The sequence below is a fragment of the Panthera tigris genome, chromosome D3 (assembly GCF_018350195.1).
Source record: "Panthera tigris isolate Pti1 chromosome D3, P.tigris_Pti1_mat1.1, whole genome shotgun sequence".
NCBI lineage: Eukaryota > Metazoa > Chordata > Mammalia > Carnivora > Felidae > Panthera > Panthera tigris.
Window position 1 is genome coordinate 58,092,828 of NC_056671.1, and position 23,641 is coordinate 58,116,468.

General features: G+C 53.8%; 1 protein-coding gene across 14 annotated transcripts in view; it reads right to left on the reverse strand.

Moving 5' to 3' along the window:
• Nucleotides 1-883: 883 nt before the first annotated feature.
• The window catches only part of CELF4 (CUGBP Elav-like family member 4), a 296,488-nt gene continuing 273,730 nt past the window's right edge, over nucleotides 884-23,641 (reverse strand). For 5 of the 14 annotated variants that reach the window (XM_042961622.1, XM_042961621.1, XM_042961620.1 and 2 more), the window contains exons 9-14: nucleotides 21,987-22,052; nucleotides 20,493-20,576; nucleotides 15,429-15,512; nucleotides 10,557-10,635; nucleotides 9,984-10,155; nucleotides 884-1,396 (exon numbers count right to left, since the gene is read on the reverse strand). In XM_042961622.1, the coding sequence (XP_042817556.1) occupies nucleotides 1,370-1,396; nucleotides 9,984-10,155; nucleotides 10,557-10,635; nucleotides 15,429-15,512; nucleotides 20,493-20,576; nucleotides 21,987-22,052 (512 nt within the window). In that variant the 3' untranslated portion in view covers nucleotides 884-1,369. Of the gene's footprint in view, nucleotides 1,397-3,215; nucleotides 3,491-9,983; nucleotides 10,156-10,556; nucleotides 10,636-15,428; nucleotides 15,513-20,492; nucleotides 20,577-21,986; nucleotides 22,053-23,641 lie in introns of those variants that run through there. The other 9 variants (XM_042961625.1, XM_042961624.1, XM_042961618.1 and 6 more) reach the window with 5 other exon arrangements.

Here is a 23,641-nt window from a genome sequence, read left to right on the forward strand (position 1 = left end):
CAGGTCTCCCTTGCCCGGAAAGTCTCTGGAGCAAGCATGGAAGGCGAGTGAAGCGGCAGGTGTCGAGGGCTTGCGGAGAGCGGGCGAGCGCGCGCAGCTCCCGAGCGAAGCAGGCGAGGGCGGGGCGGCGGCTTTCCCGCGATGGCGCGGCCCCCACCGGCGGTGCGCGGCCAGGAGCCCGCAGGTCTGGGCGAGTCCGGCCTGGCCCTCGGGGTCCACGGCGTCCGACAGCACTCGCGGGGAGAAGGGATCGATGCTCAGTCTAAACTCTACAAAAGTACAGTCCTACAACATCTGGGATTTTAGCAGTAACGCTAACTTCTATAGGTTTTTTTTTTCCTTTTTTATTTTTTTTTTATTTTTTGCTTTCCTCTAATTTTTCTTCTATTATATAGGTATTTTAAACTTCTCCTTTTTAAAATTCTGTACAACTATTATGATTTTAAGAGGGGGAAGAGTTAGAAGCATTTACAGACTTTTCACAACAATTATCTTGCCTTGTAAGTCCCTTTTGTCCCCTCCTTGTTTTCTCACACTTCACGGTTAATGAGTTTTAATATTTTTGTTGCTTTCCCCAAATATCCACCATTTTGTTCATCTTAACAGCTCCATCCAGACATATAATACAGAAAACCATAGGAAAGTGTCATAGACTTGAACGAGGGTAATCAAAGCGCCTCTCAAAGTATCAAAGAACTATTACCTTGCTGTTTTAAAAGCATTGAAGCATTATTTTTCCTTTTTTTTTTGTTTTTGTTTTTTTTTTTGTTTTTTTTTTTGTTTTTTTTTTTTATTACATTTTTCATAGAATCGCTCTAAGCTGTTTCAAGAACAGCCATGAGGCAGGAAGGAGGTTTTCCTCCATCCCCCTCTATTGGGCATAGAGCTACACAGCTGCAATAAAAAGTTTGGTCCTTTGGTCCCTAAATAGCTAAAGGAATGACAGATAGAGATGCTCAGCGGCGGCCTCCCCGCCGCCCCCTGGGGACCAGGCCCCACCACACCGCTCGCCCCAGCCTGCCTCAGGCGCCCATGGGCTGGAAAAGCCCCGGGGATCGGTAAGCAGCGTCTCTTCCCTCTTCCCAGCCTTTCAGCCTCCCCATCTGGTCTCAAGTTATTTTGTTTTAAAGTTGCCTTTTTTGTGTTTTTTTTTTTCTCATTTTTCTTCATCATCTTCTTCTTTGTGTCATATATATTTTTCCCCCAAACACGTGCCCTCTGAACTCCACAGACGCTATACTTTCCTTGAAGAAATGTTACAGTCACAGAGAGTGTCTGGAGTCTTCAGCTTGATTGATATTGGCTGATATGTCAAAGGTGTCATCCAACAGTTCTCATTTATAAATATATATAGAGAGAGGTTTGTTTTTTAATGTAGCCCGTTCAGCATCCTGCCCTAAAATGAAGAAAATCAGGGCTGATTAAGTCAAGAGAGGAAAGACAAAATGCATCCAAACACCAAAAAGGACCCTGCCTCAGGGGTTAGGGTGGGAGCTTTGGGGGATGGCGGGAGGGAGGGGAGAGACCAATATGAGAATTAGTCATGATCATGATACATAGAAAAGAAATCGACTCTTCTATTCAGAGTAAGAAACCACTGGAGGTCTAGTGGCGATGGTTGTAGCTGAGGTTTGGTTGCTGGGAGAGGGGTCTCGATTTGGGTTCCTTTAGAGTTCTGGAATGGGGGGATGGCTAGGTCTAAAGGAAAAATTTGGGACTGTGGGATATGAATTCACAATTAAACCGATGTCTGAGGGATCTAGCCCAGATACAATATGTATACAGAAGCCTAGCAAACAAGATAGCAAAAAAATCTAGCAGCCCAGCCCATTCCTCCCCTGCTCGAGGAAAAGAAGCAAGACATCCGTGACATGAATTTCGCTGAACCTTTGCCCAGTTTCCAGCCAACAGCTTCTTTCCCAGGATCAGAAACTATTTGCGAGGCTATGTATATATATGTATATCTGGATATATGTGTAGAATATATTCACCTGCACATATGTGGATATACATGGATATGTGTGTATGTATATGCATAGATACACACATACACACACACACACACACATAATATTTTTCTCATACATGCCAGGGAATTTAGAGGAAATTCGGAACTTCAAGGGAGCGGATGGGAGAACCTAAAAAAGTTAGAACGGATTTCATCATCAAGCTTAAACAAATTAACTCAGTTCTCGATTTTTTGAGTGGTGAGTTTTTTTGATGTTTTGTTTTGCTTTTAAGAAAAAAAAATCATGATCTGACTAGAATCAGAAGGAGAATGCTTAATCATTGTGAATTAACAAATGAGACTCATCTCCAGTATAGCAAGCAGCTTTCACTTATACATGGGGGTGACTGGTTACATCAAGAGAGTTAGAACTGCAAAGCCCCCAGCTGAGGGGACAACGTCATGCGTATATCAATCCATGCTGGCAGGTTTTTCACACTGTTGATTCAACAAACAGCAAACCGTACACAGCAGTCTAAACAATTACAACACCAAATAAAATAATAATAAAATTAAAAAACACTTGTCAAGGACCCTTTTTCAGTTGTAAACAAAAAGGTGCATTTTGCTTTTGTCGGTACTGTTTTTTCCAAACCAACCAAAAAGCCCCCGCCCAACCCCCGGTCCCCCACCTCCCCTCCCCACATTTAATTTAGCAGAAGTGGCTACAATACAAACCTTACAATTGTTACCAGGCTCTCTCTCAGAGGCCTCTGGCTTTGTACTCTAGTTTTTGGTTTAGAATTTTTTTTTTTTTTTAAATCATTCTGTAACAGTAGAGATTTTGTTTTTGTTTTTTGTTTTTGTTTTTCCTTTTGAAGTGAGATTTAAAATAGCCTAACTGGAAAAAGACCAGACCTAGGAAAATGTCAATTGAAAAAGGCCCCCAAATTTCTAGAAAAAAATAAAATCACAATATTTTCAAGTGCAAGTAAATCAACCACGCATAGATATTTTTAAGATGTTTTCCTTAATTTTAAGAAAAAAAAATAATGGTTTGCACAGTTAAATGATCCCATGTTCGATAATTCAGGAATTCATCTTTATTTTTACTATTTTTTTGTTCTTTTGTTTTGTTTTTTTCTCTATGTGACATCTAGAAAAGCATAAAAAACGCTGAACAAGAAAAACCAAACAACAGAAAGTAAAACCACTGCAAGCACCAAGAACAAAACAAAAATGAGCACAGCAAAAAAGATTGTGGCAGCACAAAAGTCAAGAAAATGCACGTGTGATCATGACTGGCCAATCATCAACTGATACAACATCCAAGAAAAACGCTCCAATCACAGCACCTCCACGAAACTTGACGGCAATTGTCATGCAACCGATTCTTAGCCTTGTTACATGACGCCATCATGTCACACTGTGAACTTTGAGTTGATTTGAACTTACGGATGGGGGACTGTTTTCTCCACTCTCATGTGATTACGTGAACTTTATTCCTAGCTCAGCGCGAGACTGTGGTGGATTTGACTGGCCCTGGTTGGGTTGTTGGAATTTGATTGAATGACAAAAGAAGAAAAGATTTATATATATATTTATATATGTAGAGAGAGAGAGAGAGAAAGAAAGAGAGGACAAGAGAGTGTGGGCAAGGGGGAGGGAAGAGGTGGGGGCAGGTTGGGTGGGGTTGGGGAGTGTGGAAGGGCAGGGACAGTTGGGTCGAGGGTGAAGAAGGGCAAGGAAAAGTTAAAACAAAATCAAAAGGAAAAATATTTATACAGCACCAGACCACAGCATCAATCTAAAAGCTCGGATGAGAGAACAGCAGTCAAATCATAAGAGAACTGAAACGAACTCAAAGAATGGAGGAAGCCGGCAGACAAAGGACATGGGCACATCAACACACACACACACACGCACACACACGTACACACACACGGTTGTTTATGCAGACACGTGATCCACTGTGAACAGTAGCAGAACCTCACACAGGGCCACTAAGGGCATCCATCATGCGTTGGGAAGAGGAGGAGGGGCGTGGGCAGTTTGGCAAGAGGGCTAGGAAAAAAGAAAACAGCCCCTCAAGCCACCGTGGCCAGCAAGCAGATCGGGGAGCACACTCTCTGCTTTGTATCATCCACGGTTCTCTCTCCCCGGTGGGGGGGGGGGTCACTCTCTCCTCACCCCACCCCAGCCTTCTGTGACGTCAGCCTGTGGACCAGCAGGGGGAGCCTGTCAGGGTGGCCCTGAATTGCAGGGTAGATCAGAGGCTGGCTAGGGTGACTTGTATCCGAAGGGTCCATCCACGGAGCACTTTGCTGCTGCAGTACTGTCCACACCGACAGCAACTCGGCCCTCCCACCCCTTTGGTCCCGCCTTGGCCACCATTCCTAGAGAAGGGCGTCTCCACAGCAGGAGCACCCACTGTGTGGTGCTATGGTCCTCTCTCCTCTTCCGTTCTGCCTCAACCCTCTTTTCTCAGAACCTTCAGAAAACGAACATGTTCAGTTTTGAGATGGAGAGTAAATCACATCAATGTTACCGGAATTCTATAAACACGCCTCGGCATCGCTGACTTCATTTCACGATCACTTCGTACCCTTTGCTTTGCTCCCAAGGTGGCCCACGTGGCCAAAGTGAAGCTGCTTCCCGGCCTGTGAAGCCTTAAGAAGGCCCACAGTGCTGACCCGTGACAGGGCTAAATGGAAGACTATAGAGCATCCTGCAGGGTGGGTAACACAGAAAAGGACAGTCCACCAGAGAGGGAGGTGCTCTGGCTGTAGGTCTCCAGTCTCTGCTGCTGTCACTCCTGCTCTGCTGACCTCCCTTACTCCACCTCCTCCTCCTCCATTCCCTACACCCCTGCATGTGTATCTTTCTAGACTGGCCCATCTCACAGGCCCTTACCTGCCTTCTTTACTGGCGGAGCCCCAAGTGGTTGAGGCTGAGTCCCCTTCTGTCAGGCATCATCAAATGTTTCCACTTTGAGTTATCTTCTGCACTCCTCACCACTTCACGGTCCTTTGCCCCAACCTGGGGATTTGGGGGTCCCCAGCCCTACCCCCTCCTCATGGTTACCTTTGAGCTTGCTCCCCAGCCCCTGCTCCCCTGCGGCACTCAGGCCTGTGCCAAAGCCTCCGCACCCGGCTTATCTGCAGGGCTCTCAATCCACCGGGCTTCTGCACAGAGCAGACTTCCACTCTAAGCTTTGTGTCTTTCTTCAGGGAGTGTGGGAGGGAAGCCTGGGACCTGAAATGTCACTGTGGATAAGCTACCAAGTAGCTGAGGGGTGACCCAGCCTCCAGCTCTGCCTTCATCAAGAAGCTCTCCCTCCATGCCCCCTGCCTGCCTGCCCATCCAAGCTGGTCTCTTGTTCTTCCAACAGCAGATCTCCCTCACTGAGACCGGGGCCCATCGCATGGCCCAGAAGTCCTGACATGCCACATCTCCAGCCCTTCCCCAAAGAAAACCCTTAGACCCACCCAGGATATCCAATGAATGGGCTGATCCCTTTGGGTGGGAGAGGAGGCCTAAGAACCGAGGAGGGCAGTGCCACCAGGTGTCAGCTCTGGCAACTGCAAATAAGGGACCCCCCTGCGGAACTCCCCTCCTTTCCCCAGCCCCCGCCCCCCGCCCTGAGCCTTTCAAGGGTGCCCATTCCTCCCCACTGAACTTGCTCCTTTGCCTGCCCCAAGTCTGCCCCTAGCTGCCCTTTGGTGCCTGTGCCGTCCTGGGTCTTGAGGATCCAAGCCTATCACACAGCACCTCCTCAAAGCCCAATGTGGGGAACTCCTTGTGCACACTCTTGCCCCTCACACACACACATGCTTGGCCCCCAAACACAAACACACTGTCACACTCATTCAATCCCTAAGGAACCTCCCCAGGGCTCTGCCAGTGCACGGCTGACTAGCTGGCTACTCTCTTCACTGGGGAGCAGCCGGGCCTCTGCCTGCAGGGGTGACCCCTTCTTGGCCACCCTCTCAAAGATCCTCACAAAGTACAGTTCCAGAGGTGGCAGCAGGGTCACTGACCAGTGAGGGAGCTTGAACCAGGCCTGGGGAGCTCCAACTCATGACCTGGGACAGGAAATTAGCTGATCTGGTCAGCTAAGCCAATTCAGATGCCAGGTTCTAAACACAGCTGGGATCCAGTCAGAGAAGGCCAAGGCCCAAAGCCACGGCCCAGCCCTGTGCAGGTCAGGCCCAGAGCACCCAAACCTGCACAGCTCAGAGCAGACACCGTGCGAAAGCACACTCGGAGCCACAGCCCAGGGCCCGGAAGAGAGAGGACTCCCACTGAGGTCAGACATGCTGTGCAGTGTCCTCCGGCCACGGAAGCACAGAGTTAGGGGTCTGCAAACCTGCCCTCAGCTTGGGGCCCAGAGCATGCTACTGACCTCTGTGGCAGGACAAGGGACTTGGGTGCTGCTCACTGGCTGTGGACCAGGCGTGTTTGCATTTCTGCCCAGTCTTCCTGCCTCTGCTTCCTTCCTCTTAGTTTCCTAGTAAAGATTTCTTGGAGAACCTCCCACCTTGGTACAAGATAATGAGCCCAAGCAGCCAGAGGGGCAGGGGCAGCTGGGAAGCCAGAAGCAGGTGGGGGAATCACACCCTCGGGAGACAGCAGGATGCAGAGAACCAATGTGACCCAACCCCACCCCAGCCTACCTGGGCCTCCCCTTATGGAACCTATACCCAACTACGCTCCCTGCAGCTGCCCTGCCCAGGGTCCCTCTCCTCCCCTGGACCCACCACACTTCTGTTCTGACCAGGCCCTGGCCCCCACGCTGTGACACCGTGACGTTGCCTTCATCACTGCCACTGCGGGTGGCCAGCCAGGCCCTGAGATCCCCTCCTCCCCATCACCCCTTTGCTCCTAGCTATGGCTTGTCCCTCCGCCACTGCTCAGGTCAGCCCTGCCCTTCTGAGCACCTAGGACTCATCATTTACAAACACCCTTTACTGGTCAGTAAAATCCTGAGTATTTTAGCACCTTTTGCATGTTAGTTCCTCCACTTCTCACTGAAGTCCCCTCATCCCACACCTGGTCTTAGCGCCTCCTTCTGTTACAGCCTCAAGCAGTCTTAGGTTGGGAAGCCTGAAATCCTCTTTTGTTAAAATGCTGTCTAAATGGATTAAAAGTCAGCGTTATTTGTGGGAGTTACGTTAGGTCATAGTTTTTTGGAAGACTGCTTAGTAGGGAGGAGCCCAGAGACGTGAGATGTCTTCAGGACAAGACTCTGGGCTGGGAGGGCTGGGACTAGGATAACAGTGGGGAAGTTATCACTCTCCTTACTTAAAGGCATTACGAGCACAGCCTCTGTAACTGGGCCACGGCTTCAAATCGTGGCTCTACCACTCAGTAGCTGATGGCCAAGTGACTTCTGTCTTTAAAATGGGATGTGTCTTTAAAATGGGATGGGATGTGTTCTGTCTTTAAAATGGGATGATAACACTACCCACGTTAAAGGCAGTCACAGCTTTACCATTACACCTTAGACTTGTCACCTGCAGGAACTGTGCCCCGTGCGCGGTAAGCACCGCGTGAAGTCTGGGTTCTCATCTGTCTGGCCTTCACTTTCCCTGGTGGAAGAACCCGTCTGCTTTCTAAACCACACCTCTCAAGCCCTCACTCCAGCTATGACTGCTGGCTGGTTCTACCCTGTGGACCACTTCCTATCTTCTGTGCCAAACAACAAATGTGCCTTACTTACCTCCTCCTCTGCGGATTTCTCTGACCTACAGTTTCTATCCTGGCTTGGCATCTAGGTCTAGAAGGCTCAGACCGGCCGCCTTCACGGGAGCCACAGAATACACCCAACAGGGGCCCCTCAGAATCTCAGGGCATGGCCCTGGAGCACAGCCCCTCCACTGGTGCCTTCAATACCTTGGTTTCATTAATGCAGAAACGGAAGCCAAGAGGTCATGCCTCAGTGGCAGAGCTAAGCTTACGTTAAGGAAACCTGCTCTCTGCCCAGAAAGGGCTGCTTTCACTGAACGGTCCCCACTCCTATGGAAGTACACCCACCTGCAAGCTGCTTCCTGCGGTCTGTGCTTGCAGAGCCAGAAGCTTGTGCAGGCAGGATGGTGACCCGTTCACCTTTGCATCCCAGCACCAAGCCCGGTGCCCGGCCCGAGAAGGTACCCCACTCGGAATGCATATGTGAGAACACATCTTCATGGAAGCCAGAGACGGGCAGGGGGTGGGAACTCAGGAGGCAAGAGAGGCGGGTTTTGCTTTTCCAGCCTTGCAGAGAGTAGAGGCTCAAGCATCCCCTCTGAGAGGTGAGTCCTGCTGCTTCCAGGTGGGTGGAAGATGGCTGCTGGCGGTGGTAGGGTTTGAGGGGGGAGATGGGGAAACTGGGACTCTCCCTCCCAAACTCCAGGCTCTGAACCTCCACTTGAATGTCTAACTCTCATGTGCCTGGTCTTTCCCCCAACCCCTCTTCATCTTGGGTCACGGCAACTCTGCTCTTTTAGTCGCTCCAGCCAAAAGCTGGGTGTCATCCTTGACTCCTTCTGTCACACCAGCATCCTTGGCTCTGCCTTCCAAGAACATCAAGAACGCAAACCCCTCCTACCGCATCGACTGCTGTCGCCCTGGACTGAGTGGTCTGTGCACTAAACTTCTGCTTGGGGTCCTACTATGTATCGACACAGCAACCAGTGATCACGCTGAAATGCAAGTGGGTCAATGCCACTCTTCTACTCAGAGCTCTCCAACGGTTCCCCACCACCTTCTCCCCCGTTTCAGAGGAGTGGCCACGGTCCCTACAATGGTCTATATAAGTCCAACACAGGTGGTCCTCCTCACCTCTCCTCTCAGATCTCTACTCCCACCATGCCCCCAAGCTGGCTCCCCTCCAGCCACCTTGTTCTGCAGTTCTCAAATGCACCACCCTGCCCTCCCCTTGGAGGCTTTGCACTGGCTGTTCCTTCAGATGAAGGACTCACTCCTCCAGAAGCTGGCATGGCTCCCTGCCTCACCTTCTTGAAGTCTTTTCTCGAATGTCACTTTCTCAACAAGGCCTACCCTAACTCCCTGATTTAACTATAACCAACAATTCTGACACACTACATAATTTACTCTTTGGTCACATGTCATTGTTTATTGTCTGTCTCCCCTTCTAAGGACAAAGGTTCTTGCCAGTCTTATTCAGTGCTGAGTCCCAAGTTCCTAAGTGGGACTGGTGCACAGTACTGCTGATGGAGTGCAGGGCACAGGAGCTTGGAGGCTTGCCTTTGGCTTGTGGGTGAGCTGGGCCTACAGGAGCGCACAGCAATGTGGGATACCAGGTTGAAGGAGGGCCTGGTACATCTCCCCCCTCCCTCCTTTCCCCAGGAAGCTGCTTCACCCAGGAGAACAAGTGGCCTGGAAGAGGAGTGGGCAACTTTTTCTCCAGCTGCAAGGCAGAACCAAGACTGAGTAGGGAAAAGTGATGACTGTCCACTTGTCATGGCCTCTTTAAAGCAGGCAGGGTAGCTGGCCCAGTGCTGTGCCATCACCCTCCTCAGCTTCTGCCCCAGACTGACTGAGCTCTAGAATTGGAGGGGTGAGGGAGTCACCTGTCTAAAGTCCACCAGCCCTCAAGATAGGACAGATGGGGAGGGGAGAACCAGGGAGTCTAGGAGAAGGCCCCAGGAGATGTGGACAGTTCCCCCCACCAAAGTTTCCCAGTCCCCGAGCTTGCCACAGGCTCACCCCAGGGTTTTCCGGCAAACAGGATTACTATGTAGACCTGGGTGTACAGGCCCAGGGCTCACCCCACCTTCTCAGCAAGGTTCCCTCACTCCTGCTTCTCTTGGCTCTGCAACAGGGGGATGGCCATGCCCATTTCTGCCGGTACGACCACAGCTCTAGGCCTGTCCCCTAGGCACCCGGTGAGGAGCAGGTCGAGCTGGGCGCAGCGGGTCCAAGGCAAGTGAAGGTTCAGCTCAAGAAGGCCAGAGGAGGCGGCGGGTCCGTCCGGTGTCCCTTCCTCAACCCCCCACCCCTCCGTCCCCGCGCCCCGGCCGCCCCCGGTTACCTGTGCGAGTCCTGGTCTCCCCCGGGGGACGCTCCCGCCGGCGCTCAGTATGGGCGATTGGCGTCTTTGGGCCGCTTCAGCTGCACCTTGAGCCTCTTCATGCCGATCTGGAAGCCGTTCATGGCCTGGATGGCGGTCTGCGCGCTGGCCGGGTTGTCGAAGCTCACGAAGCCTGGCGAGACACGAGGGACGAGGGCCTGGGTTTCCACGGGGCCGCCCCGGCGGGGAGGGGTGGGTGGGGAGAAGGGCGGGGCCCGGGGGCGGGGCGGGGCGGGCGGCGGCCCCACCCTGCGCTCCCGCCGCGCCTCGGGCAGGAGGGGGGGCCTCGAGGCTCCTCCCCCCCTCGGGGCCCCGCCCCGGCCCGGCCTCACGCCCCCCACAGCCCGCGAGCGCGCGGCCCCTCCCGGGGTGGGCGTGTCCGGGGCTCCAGGCCTCGCTGACCGGCGCCGCCCGGCAGGGCCTCCCCAGCTCCACCGCGGCTTTGGGCGGCGCCACTTTCCTGGGCGCCCTCGCCCCCCACCCCGGCCGGCCCCGGCACCTCAGCCCTCTCCTTCGGTGGGAGGGCGGACACACCTGCGGGTGGAGGAGTTTATTGGACACTGTCCTCCCTGACAGGAGGGGGCCTGGCAGCGGGAGGGCACAGAGTGCCGGCCTGGGGAGAGAGAGGAGTGCGAGGGGGAGGGAGGGGGGCACCCCGGAGAAAACCTCTCCACCGCCGTTTCCAGCCGCCCCCCCCCCCCTCGCGAGGGCCCCTTGGCCGCGGGGAGGGCAGGGGCTGACAGTCTGACAGTCCTCACGGCCCTCGGCCCCCCTCCCGGTCCTGGGCAAGGTTGCCCCCAGCCAGGCTCGTGGCAGACACTTGCCTAAATCCAGTCCCACTCGCAGAAACCCACCACTTCGCACCCAGGGGCTGTCAGCACCTCCCTAGTGAAAATCCAAGGCTTGGGAAGTAGGTGCTCTTGCCCTGGATTCTAAGCACGTGTCCCCTACGAACCCCTCATGGTATCTACAATAACAATAGTGGTGTACAAACTAACACTATTAGTAAAACTTAGTTGAGAACCTTCCCTGTTACCCAGGGACTGCATAAGTGCTTTTCACAGGTTCACTCCTCCCAACATCCCAGAATGAGATACAGAACCGTCTATGGCTCCCAGTCACCTTCTGAAACAAGCAGTTCCCAGTTGGGGATGGTACGGTTCTGAAAGTTAGTTAGAAGTCACCCTTTGGGAAAGGGTGTCTGTCTCTCCTTCTAAGGACAAAGGTTCTTGTCCTTTGAATGCAACTCCTTACAGAGACTACATTTTACATTAGCGTTTCCTAAACTGGCCCTAATTGGTGCTTCTGAAAAAGGGGCTGCTGTGGTCAAGTAGGCTTACCACTATGCCAATCTGGGACAGTTCAAGGCACATTAACAAACAACACCCCCCCACACCTGCCCCAAGTCCTCCAGTAAATAAACCTTTATAGCTTTGTTTAGCCTAATATTTCCCGGAATTTATTTGACTTTAGAGGCCCTTTCTCTTGTAAAATGGAGTTAGATCCTGCAAAATATACAAAACTAAGTTTGGCGAGGTTCCCATCCTGCAAATGTCTCATTTGGGGTGTTTGTCTCCAAATGGCCTTGAGATATGTAAGTGACAGGTGTACAGACCCCACAGAAGATCTAGCTGTTTTCTTGGCTGTCCGTGGTACATTGGGCCTGTCCGTGACCCCTCCCTCACTCTCCCTATGTGATAACTCTGTCTTTTTACCTCTGCCCTAGACACTGCCTCCACTGGCCTCTTTCCTCCTTCTGTTGTCTCCTTCCTGCTTTCGCTCATGTTTGCTCACATTTGTCCTTACAGCCATGAGCCATCAAAGATGGGGGAGAGGGTATGTGTACACGCAGTGAGTATACACAAGAGTAGGTGCATGTGAGCTCAGACGGTCTTGGTGAGTCGGGCCCAGAGAAACATAACCAACATCTGTGTAAGTCCATATGCCAAAACAGAAGAGATTGCAGGTTGCCCATAGTTGGAGATCGGCATGAGGCATCCTTCTACCTCCTCCTCTCATCTCCCCGCCGGCCAATCCCTCACCCCACCAACATCTGCGTCCGATGACCACAGTCAAGTCTTAGCAGAGCAGAACAGTTTTCAAAGCTGTGCACTGTAAGTCTGTTACACTGCTCTCCCCCAGATTTAGGAAGGTGGTTGAACTAAATCTTCTTTCCCTGCTGGGACCAGACAGCCTCACTGAGGGTGACAGGTTCCACCCCTCTCTCCTCTGCTGGCCTGTCAGCTCCAACTCTACCTCGCCACCTGCCCCCTGTCCTCAGTGGCTCTTTTTGCAGGAAACAAATCTGAGCAAAGCAGAGAAGAGCTGGGAGAAAGACAGAAGGGCTGGAGGTGCTATCTAGGGCAGAGAGGCAGCCACCCAGTGGGGAGAGTGGGGGAGAAGAGGTCCTGCAGGGAAGAAGCCCAGCCTTCACAGAAGAGTTTAGAGTCTCTCGAAGCCCCAGGGGGTTGGGAAGGGTTCCAGGCTCAAGGAAACTTCTCTTCCTCAACTAGTTTTGTTAACTGGTGAGCAGTCAGGGCTGCTGAACGGGGCTCTGGACACCATCTCCCATTGTTGTGGTTTCTAGGACTACGTCCCTCCTCCCAGAGTCTGATCCCCCCCATCCCCCCCAGCCTTGAGAAGGTTCCTGCCTCACAGATTGTGGGGAGCCATGTGGGGAGGATACCTTCCTGGTGTCCCCCGAGCCCTTCTTCCAACATAGCTACCATTAGCGCTGCACATCAGCTCACAAAGCCCCCTGGGAGATTCTGTTTATGCTTATAAAGAACAAGTGTGGCCTTTGAGGGGTTCACTTTAACATAGGACCACATTTACTCAAAAACGATTCCTCCTTTTGGGAACAAAGGGCATTCTCGCATCTCCTGAGGGTTTACTCTGGCAAAGCCCCTCACACACAGCCACCTTCCTGTAACCTCACACCGGGCCCCGCCCCTGAGAAATGACTACCGGTGTCCTCATTTCACAAATGAGGACACTGAGGCTCTGAATTAAATGACCTGCCTTTGAATGAGTGCCGGAGCTGGTTCTCACACTAAAGGCCTCCGGGGGAGTTGCGGAAAACTCAGCTGCCAGAGCAAGAAAAAAGGAACCCCAGGGGCTCTGAGAGGAACGACTGGGCCCAGCCGGGCCCTCAAGGCAGGAGCGCATCCTTCTCTAAGGCCAGTGGATGTTTTGTGCTAGAAGTCTGTCTGTTCAGGAATAAAGGAAAGAGCCAGAGTAGAGGTATACAGAAGATGATTTTCAGAAAAAGCAGGGAAAAAAACCTTGGTCCTGGAGAATTTAAATAGGCAAATGGCAAGGGTAGTGTCTGGGGCAGACTCCAAGAATGGCTTCGAAAAAACGGGCTGTGTTCACAGGAGCCACAGCACAAATGCTCCAAGGTTGAGGCCTGAGACCAAGGCTGCTGGTCCAGGTGCCCAGAGCTTTGTGGGCTCTTAGCAGATGTCTTTCTTCTGATGTAGGGAACATTCAAGGCTTATTTAAAGAGCAAAGGCAATAATCTCCAGTTTGTTGTTCTTACATATGTAATTGTAATTTGTCAGGAGAAGTATCAGTCCAACAAGGGAGGGGCTCAACCCCTGTCTCTGTCTTTTTCTTTGTCTCCTCATACCCAAAGACAAATGAACTCCTGGGGCAACTCTATGCCCTCCAAGTACCACAAACTTCCTGTGGCGGCTGCCAGAGGGCAAGGGACAAAGGTTCAAAGGTCTCGACTGCTTTGGGGAATATTATCTAAAACCCGCAAGCCTTTCATGGTTCTGGGAAAGTGGTCTCCAAACTGGAATCTCTTTAACATGGGCTTGCTGATACTTCTACACACTTGTATGGTCTCCCCTACACCGTCCCAAGCTGTGATCGGGGTTCCCCAGGTAACACAGACCCCTACTCTGTCCTCACAGACCCGGGATCTGGGGTTTGACCTGGAGAGCTAAGCTTCTGGCAGACCCAGCTCTGGTCCCATGTGTGGCTCTTCTGGGGACTGGACTCCTCACTCCTTGGGGACCCATGAGTGGATCTAGCCGCGGAGGCACGGCTAATAGAGGCAAAAGAGGAGGCAGGAGAGGAGCTAAGGAGGAGTGGAGGGGAGAGGTGTGGGAGAGGCCGAATTCCAGGAGGTCTGCAGCAAATCCAAACACAGGATGCTCAGTTGAATTGAAATCTCAGGTAAACAATGAATTTTTTTTTTACTGTAAGCATATCCCCAATATTGCATGGAACATATTGCATATAATATTTGGGACATACACACAAAAGATGCATCCATTGTTCATCAGAAATTCCAGTTTAACTGGGAACCCTATATTTTATCTGACAACCATACTCCAAATCTTCCCAAGTCCCCCGTCCCGTCTAGCATCCTGCCACCACGCACACTTCCTAAAAGCTGTATTTTCCTTCTATTACTCTCAGCTCAAGGACCTCCCCTCATCTCCCTCTGCCTCCATCCCAGGAGCATCCTCGTCTGATGGTCAGCCCCTCCAACACAGCCCCTCCCTCACAGCTGGCCTCCCAGGATCCCTTCTCCCCAAGCCTCCTGCTGGCTCCCTCATTCACTGTCCTTAGGCTCCCACACCCACTTTGTTCTCCCTCTGCAGAGTTCCCTCCCCTTCCTCACTGTTTCCATCCACCTGCCTTTCTCTTTGCTCCATTACTTGGTGCCTTGCAGACTTCAGTGCTGCGGGGTAGGCATGATTTTCATCTAAGCTCAGACCTGAGGCTTCCTGAGGGCAGGACCAGTTTGTTCTTCCTGACTCCTCAGCAATGTGGCTCTGGTGGCCTGAGGGAGTGGTGGGGGAAGGAGGGTTCAGTGGGTGGCAGGAGGGGAGCAAAGAGCAGGGTAGACAGAGAAGGGCGGCAGGGGCAGGACAGAGAGGAGGCCGAGGGGCAGGCAGGATAGGGGCCTTAGCTGGGCAGACCCCCCCACCCCAAGGATCATGCGTGGCATCCACCAGGGCCTCTATGATTGCAAGACGGGGAGCTGCTGGGAGAATGGGCTCTGCTCGATGCCTCCACCACCCTGGCCCAAGGTGACTCCTTCCCCTTCTCAGTGGGTGGAGACTGGGCCTTGTGGCAGGCAGGGGGACCTGTCTCTTGGACTGTGATGGGGGAGGGGGGGGCACGGGCGGGCAGGGAAAGCCAAGAAGCCAAAAGAACAGTAGCAGAGAGAAGAGGAGTGGGAGGTGGAGGCTGGGGGCTGGGCCATAGGGAGCACCTGGGGATGGGGGCGATGTGAAGGAGCAGGTTAAAAGCAGTCGGACACCGGTAAATTGGTGCGAGCACCGCCCTGTCCTGGGTGAAGCTAGTTGGTTTGTTATCTTTACCCACCAAAGCATTTACTTTGGTTAGTCGCCCGATCCACAAACACTTTCGAGGAGATGACATTACCGAAAGGGAGGAACATCTGCATCAGCTCAGCGTCCCCAAACTCCTGGGGCAGATGGTAGATGAACAGGTTACAGCCCTCGGGCCCTGCGGTGGGGGGGGTGGGGCAGGGAGGAGGGATGGCGGGGTGGGGGGAAGAGAGAGACAGAGGAGAGGTGAGCGAGTTAGGCAGCGGCAGCAGGGAGGGGGGCAAGGTTGGGAGGGGGGGTCTCATCCAAGATCCAAGGGCGGCCATGGAGGAGTGGGGACTGCTGAGCCCCAAGCCTGAGCTCTGGTCTCCGCCCTGCCCTTGGGCAAGTCACTGAACCTCTCTGTGCCTCAGTCACCTTTGCTGCAAAATGGATCTATAAGATGGTGCCTGGCAACTCGCTCCAGGGGCAGAGCTGACGAGTGAAGGGGGTAAATGTGCCAAGGCCTGGTCAGCCAGGGAGAGGAGGTGCTGAGGACAGGCAGGAGTAGGGAGAGCTGGGGAAGGCCAGGCGGCTGCCCTCCGGCCCAGCGTCTGCTCTGGAATGGCCCTGGGCAGCCCAGCAGGCCCGTGGTGCCAGGTGAGAAGCTTCTTGTCATGTCCCACAGGCAGGCCCCAGCTGGGACCTCCTGGCTGGCTGCTGCTTGGCCCATCTTCCTCCAAAATCCGCAGCCACTGCTTCCCACCTGGTGCCCAACCTTCCCCTGCCCCAAACCTCTCACTCAGCCCCAGTCCCGAGTGCAGACAACAGGACTTCTCTAGCCTCCTCCGACAGGTTAGGTGCACAGGAGGGGTTTCACGGCATGGCTCCGTGATTAGCCGGGGTACCCGCAAGCCTTATTACATGGAGCTCCCCATTTCCTGACAGCGGTAACAACCTGCCACTTCTACAGAGTGAACTACATGTCAGGCTCTTCTAAGCGCTTTATATGTAGGTTATGTCACTGAATCTTCTAGCAGCCCTCTGAGGCAAGTACTGTCATCACTCCCACTATAGATGAGCAAACGGAGGCCCAGAGAGGTTAAGTCACCTGCCAAAAATCACACGGCTGAGGTGAGAGAGCCAGGATATGGACCCAGGCCATCTGCCTCTGAACTCTGCGCTTTCCTCTCTCCCTATCATAAATCTCTGTGCCCAGAAACCCTGAACACTGTTGAAGCCTTTGGATTTCTAAAATTTCCAAACAGCTAAAGAGTTATGTTTTGTTTAAATAACCATAATTCTCAATTTTAACTTTGAAATGGAAATATTTCCAAGATGATTCATCTCCTTCTTGCCATTTTAAACAGAGTATGCTATGTGTTATTAACCTTTTAGAATGTGGTCATTCCAGTGATGGTTTCCAACCTGTGGAGGCCATGCAAAGCTGCATTTGTTAGAGATGTAGAAGAACCGAGGCTCTGACCAGAGACTGGTTGAGACTAAGCATGAGCTCAAAAGTGAAGGTAGTAAGGCATCGATGTGGGCTGCGTGTGGCTGCAAGGCCAGAACCACATCCTGCTTCTCTGGGACAGGTGAGGTTGCCAGGTAACCCAGTTCAAGAGCAAGTCTCTGGACCCTCACTCTCCTTCTTGTTCCTTCCAAAGACCCCTTTGACCACCAAAGCGACCCTCTGAGCGTCTGACCTCCTGGGTCCTTGGTCCCCATCCTGCATCATCAACCCTCAGCCTCCCACCCTCAGCCTCTCCTTCCTGGACCACTGTCTCCCAGGAAAAGTGCCTGCTGACGGCGCATTCAGAACTCACGCAAGCATGCTCCCTCACCCATCTCCAGGGGTCCCTGCTGCTGAATCCCCCAAGCTTACCCCATCTCCAGCCATGCCATGTTCTCACTGGTTCATACTCTGAATGCGTCCCTTGATGGTCCCCAGCTAGATATGAGTCCCCTCCAGGCAGAAATCAGCTTGAAGGCCTAATCTAAGCCACACCTCCTCCAGGACTCCCACCCAGATTCTCCCCATACCTTCTCTTTTCCAGTGCTCCCTAAGTCTACAATCTGTGGTCTGAGGCTCTTTCTCCTTTCGATCTGAGAGGTTTTCTCTGCAGTCAGATTGGGAGCTGTAGGGGGCAGGGGCATTTGCCTTCTCCTGCCCTCCTGCCCCTCCCCCAGCACTGCCTTCCTTCTTCCTTCCATCCCATTCTTCAGGCTTCCCTCACTGTCCCACCCCATGTAGCCACCTGCCTTGAACCTGGGACCCTCACTTCAAGTTCGACAAGATGCTTTATGTGGATGTTATATCTATTCAACTTAAAGTCTCAAAGAGCCTTCAAGGTCAGAGCCCACAGGCTCATCCCATCAGTATGGTGTGTCACTGAACTTCACAGGAATGGCTCTCACAGCCCCAGCCTAGCCCCCTGCCCCTCACCCCTCCAGAGGGAGCACACACATTGTCTTCCACCCCCAAGCCCTTCCTGCATTTCCTCATCCACAGATGGTACATCATCCAGATGGCATCACCAGCAGGACTGTAAGATCAATCTGGTCCCACCCAGCCTTCTGAGAAATGGTGAAGCAGGGCTCCAGACACAGGAGGTGATTATTCTGGCCACACTGCAGCCCTGGGCAGAGCCAGGATTGGAGCAGCCCCGAGGGTAACCTCAACCCATCTGTGGAGCTGAGAGCCTCCAGGAATTCAGGCATCTGTTGGTTTTCAGGCTCGGCTCAAAGACAAGGTCCTGGAAGGAGGTCTCTCCCACAACCAGTGTGTCCAAGTACGTCAGTGACATTCACAGGGGGTGGTAACCATGACAGAAAGGGCCAACCACTGTCACGGCTGGAGGAACACAGCCTTCTTTCTCACCTGTGCTTCATGTAACACTGTGGACATGACTCTGGTCTGGCTGCAGCCCACCCCGTCCTGTCTCCCCACCTGGTCCCGTCCCCAAGCCCAGGCTCACCTCATACTTTGCAGCACCCACACCTTTGTTCCTGTTCTCCCTGCCTTGAATGTCTGTCTGTCCATATTTATGTGCTGAAGACCTCATCCTCCAAGGCCCCCGAAGCCTTCTCTGACAGCCCCGCTCCCAGCACCATGAGCTCACCCTTGTATGAAACCTGGTTCTGTACACATCTGGGTCCACGATTCACCCCTCCCCATGCCCTGCTCTCCTATGGTGGCTCGTTCTGTGCTCCCGTCAGGAAGAGTGTGGACAATAAAGGGAGATCCCGCAACTGAGAGGTGGCTGGAGCAGAGATTGGCCTCACCAGGTCTGGTCTGGGGAGCTGGGCACAGGGGTAGGGAGCTGAAGCTGCTCAGAGATGGAAGGAAGGTATGAGAAGTGCAGAGTGAGATACATGGGGTGGTGCAGAGTGTAAGAGAGGACGAACAGGGAGTAGATGGAGGGTCTCAGTCTATTTAAGGCCAGGGTTAGGGGCTAACCTGTGTATTGGTCAGAGAAGCACTGACCTGCAGGCGTGTGTGTGTGTGTGTGGCAGAGTTTAGAGACCCCTGAGCCCACAGGCCAGAGTGATGCAGGGCACTGACTGCGGGCTGAGGGTGTGTCAGCCTAAGGCCAGTGGGGTGATAGTGCCTGTGGGCACTGTGCTCTGGTCTGGGCTTGGACGGACAAGACTGGGACTCTTGGACCCTGCCCTTCATGGCTCTGCTCTCACTGGCATGGCACTGGAAGAGCTGGACTGAAGGGGAGGAGGGCAGGAGCAAAGCAGGCTCAAGGGCCACAGACCAATGAAGGGACCCTCTGGTGGAGGCAGGGCTGCTGGACCCCCTGCCCCCACTTCACCACCAGCGGGCCCAGATGTCACTCCGGACAGAGCCAGAGCAGGCCGTGTTCGCAGGCTGTGGGCAGGGGCCCCACCGCACACTCCTCTGGGTTCCTGTAGCTTGGCCTTCCTGGCCGTGGAGAGGTGATGACACATATCTCAGGAGCTGCCCAGTGTGTGTCAACTGGGGTGGTGGGCATCATGTACAACTTTGGAGGGATGACGGTTTGGTGAAGGAAAGGCTGTGTGCACAGCGAGAAATCCATAGGAAGTTTCTGGACTTCTGAGTCAGACGTGAGCTTTGAGTTTCATGCTTCTCTAGCAACTAATCCTCACTGTTCTCATTTTATAGGTAAGGACATCAAGGGGAAGGGGAAGAAGGTGGCCATAAACTGGGAGTCAGATCCAGATGGATTTGCTTAGAAGTCCAGGTTCTCAGCTCACTTCTTTTTTCCAAGCATCTGGGGCATGCTTGGGGCCCGTCAGACCAATGCGTTAAGACTAGCAGACTCCGGGGTCCTTTCCAGGGCAAACCCACATCTCCTGGCTCTGGGGACCTATGCTGCAGGGACTATGAGCTGTTTATCTGGAGACCATTGGAATCCTCTGGCCAAATGGGCTCCTGGGACAGATGCAGTGGCCTCACTGGTGGGTAACCCTTTTCATGGGCTGGGGAAGGCAAGACCTCGTTAGTATCCCTGCCCCCCCCCCCCACTGGGCTCTCTGTGAGCATGCCCACAGAATCCTGAGGGTGGGCTTATTTATCCGGCTCCCTGTGGGTCTCTAGTCTCTGGAACAGGAAGACACTGAGGGTCTTTATCAGATCCCAGCCTCCCAAACCCCACTGGCCTTGCCTGCCCTGTGCACACCAGGGCCTCTGGATGTGACTTTCCAGGCACCTCTCCTTCCACTAGGCTGCACAGAGGCACTCCCACTCCCGCACCTGCTTGTGGAGTCTCACCCTGGGAGCTCCAGCTGGGAGCACCCAGAGGATACAAGTTTTCCTGTCCGTGATGAACAGGTCTCCCTACTCCGGCCCCGTGGTGAGAATTCCTACTTCTCCCCTTCCTCTCCACTGGCCAAATCCTGCCCATCAGGGGATGGGGGATTCTCGGACCCCCACCTCTTCCAGGGCTCCACCTTCCTGCCCTCCTGCCACTTGGGTTTCCAGAGCTGCCCTTGAGAAGCCCACCTCCACGTTTGGATTGGAAAATGCGCCACGTCACGATCGGGCTGTCTTCCCTCACCCTCCTCAACACCACACACAAACATGGTCACCTTTCAAACGAAACACCCCAGCCGAAGGCCCAGGTGAGCAGCCCCTTTGGGGACAGAAGGGGGTGGGGAGGGGCCTAGGAGCCCCAGCTCAAAAACTCACCTTCTCTCTGTTGCTGGGGGATCATTGGAGGTGGCTGAGGAAAGGCCTGGCTTATCTGACCATAGGCAGCAGGGTAGGCGGCTGCTGGAGGGCCAAAGAGAAGAGGAGAGAGGAGAGACAGCGACAGTGACATGGAGAGAGAGTGAGAGGCAGGAAGAAAGAGAGAAACTTCAGTGTTGAGCAGTAAAAGCAGACCAGCCAAAAGGGGCGTTTTAGCTTAGCCACTTAAGATAAAGCCAGTTCAGTGTGTGTGTGTGTGTGTCTGTGTGTGTGTGTGTGTGTGTGTGTGTGTGTGTGTGTTTGTGCGCGCGTGCATGCAGTTGGGGGAAGGCAAGCTTATTCTGAAAAAATGGAGCAACCGCATTTGTGGATAATCCACAATAACGGACCATCAAAAACATTGGAGTGCCCGCACAAGATCACCCACACCACCAGGAATCCCCATTCCTTGAGCCAGGGCTGACTCTGGCACCTGTACCCTCCTCCCACTCAGATGGCACCTGTGTGGGAGGTGGGGTGCCACCCTACGTATGAGCTTGGCCTCTGGGATCCTGCCAGGGGGTGGTTCTCAGGGGCAAAGGACTCAGTTGGCCAAACTTGGTACTTTCTGGGTTCAATTGGAAAGGGTCAGAGGTGGAACAGGAATGGCCAGTCCCTGTCCCCAGCCTGGCCTGCCTCCAAAGGTACAGGATCTGAGGTCAGAGTTCAAGGGTCCCAGCAGGTGAGAGAGCTTCCCCTGACCTCCAGATGTGAGAGGCCAGCTTCACCAGAGTCTCCATATTGCCCTCAGGAGAAATATTGCTGGCTCTTTCTGACCTGGCCAGACAGCAGGAGACTGGCTGGGCAGAGATGATTATGGTGTGTGTGTGTGTGTGTGTGTGTGTGTGTGTGTGTGAAAGACAGACAGAGGATAATGACTGATAACTTGCCTTGGGCTTCCTACAGTGGCTGATCACCTCCCCACTCAGTGACCTAAGGCCATCTGCTGGCCCCAAGGCTATCTCTTCTCACTTCTTTTTTTCTACCTCTGGCTGCCTATGTCCCCTCGCTGGAGCCCCATTCCTGCTGCCTGGATGTGGATGGGGGAAGGAACAGAACTGCTTCTCTTCCAGGGTCGCTCCTTCCCTCAAACCCAGGCATCTACATTTGCCAGACCAGTGACTGTGAATTCTGGCCTCTCCCCCAGCACAAACCAGCCCTGGAAGCACCAAGGTTGGGAGGAAAGTCCGGCCTCAGAGCCGGGTATCTGCCCAGAGCTTCAGCCTGGCTCACCTACTCGTGTGAAGTTCTGACCACCCACCGCTGCAAAGGGTACCGGCCATCAGAAGTAAACTCTGCCTGAATGCTGGGGGCTCGTAGAAGGGGAGCGGGTCCTCTCCCAGGATACCCTTCCCGCCCCTCCCACTCCCCCCCTCCCCTCCCCAGCTCGGGGCCCAGGCCTGGGGAGGAAAGGGGGCATTGGTGCCCCAGGTGTGGGGACGTGAGGATACTAACGACCTGCATACTGCTGCACTCCAGCGTAGGCCTGCTGCAGGGGGTCCGCGGCGGTGGGGCTCTGTGCTGCAGGGGAGCCAAGGGAGCAGAAGTCAGCAATGCCCACCCAGACCAGCCTCTCCCCCGCCGTGCCCGGGGAGATGATGCCTCGGCTGCACTGCCCTTCCCAGCCACTGTGGCGTCTGTTCCCACCCTGCCTGGGTGCTGGGGGACTCAGGCTGCAGCCGGCTTGGGGTGGGGTGGGGTGGGGTGGGTCGCTCATGAAAAGGCTGTGAAGGGATGGGAAGGAGATGCCAGAGGAGGGCTCCACCATGAGGGGCTTGGTGGGAAGATACCTGAGCGACCTGGTCCTGGACAAGGGCTGTGGGAAAACGGGTGAGGAGGCTAGAGGTTACCAAGAGGGTGGTCTCCTCCTCACTTATCCCCAACACAAGTCAGGGGCAGATCCCAGCTGGGTGAAATGAAGGGCATGGGAGGCTTCATCCTGCCACACTGTCCTCCTGGGTCACCCGTGCTGCTCAAACACAGGGACCTCTCCTTTATCCTTAGGGAGTTTGCACAAGGCAAGGAGGCCTTGCACTCTGAGGTCACGCCTGAGACACATTCAGCAGGAACTGGCCACACAGATAAGGTCTGCCCCATGTGGCCCCAAAAACTGAAGAACCACAAGACCAAGGACCTTCCTTCCATCTGATCTCGTGAGTCTGGGCTGTCTACTGCCCAGTGTAAAGAGAGGAGCCTTAGGCTGATACTCTTGCAAGCAACCTGGGGAAGCTGGACTGGAGCAAAGGCTTGGCCCATTTCTGTTGCCTCTGTTGTGTCTACAGGTGCTGTGGGTAAAAGCCCGGCGAATGTGGGCACTGCCTCTGGTGACCAAGGCCACTCACTGATGACTGACGTGGTAGGGGGCTGGCCCTGGAGGCCCAGGTTGGTGAGTGGGGACCCAGACAGATCCAGCCTCAACATGTCCAAGGCAGAGTGGATAACACAGCAAGGCAAGAAGACAATTATCTGGGCTTATATCTGCCTGGCAATCCAGGCCAGCCAGCTGGCTGGTAGTGCTAGGCTTTGGGGCCTGCAGACCAGGAAGAATTCCCAAACTTCCCTTCCAAGCTCTTGTCCCTAAACCTCTCGGTAACCTTCCTCTAGAACAACAGCACCTGAGCTGCAGGGGAGCCCAGGGAAAATCCAAGGGGCAGTGGTCCTGGGAGATAGCGTAGATGGCTGCAGGGGAGCTGGGCCCAGGAGGGGACTGCTCAGAGTGGGGAGCTGAAGACAGGTCAGGATGCAGGCTCCTTCCTGCCTGGGGTTGTCCCAGGACAAAACCCTATCCGTCTATTTCCCTCGAGTCGGAGACTGGAGCCAGGAGCTCCTGGTGGGGAGGTGGTAATGGTGATGATGCTTGTCGGGCTGGTCTTCTCTACCCTTCTGCCCCCTCTGCCTGACTCCTCTACCAGCCCCAGCTCTCTGGAGAGCCATGTCTAGCTTTGCCCTCTCAGTCTTCCCAGCTGCTCAAACACAAAGTGCCTTTATGCAAATTAGAAAAAGGTGTCTCTTCCTCTGGCCAGTTGGATGGCCTATGCAAAATATCACCTGCACAATTTACATGGCAGCTCACCCAGCACAGGGCCAGAATCATAGCAAGTGCTGAGCAC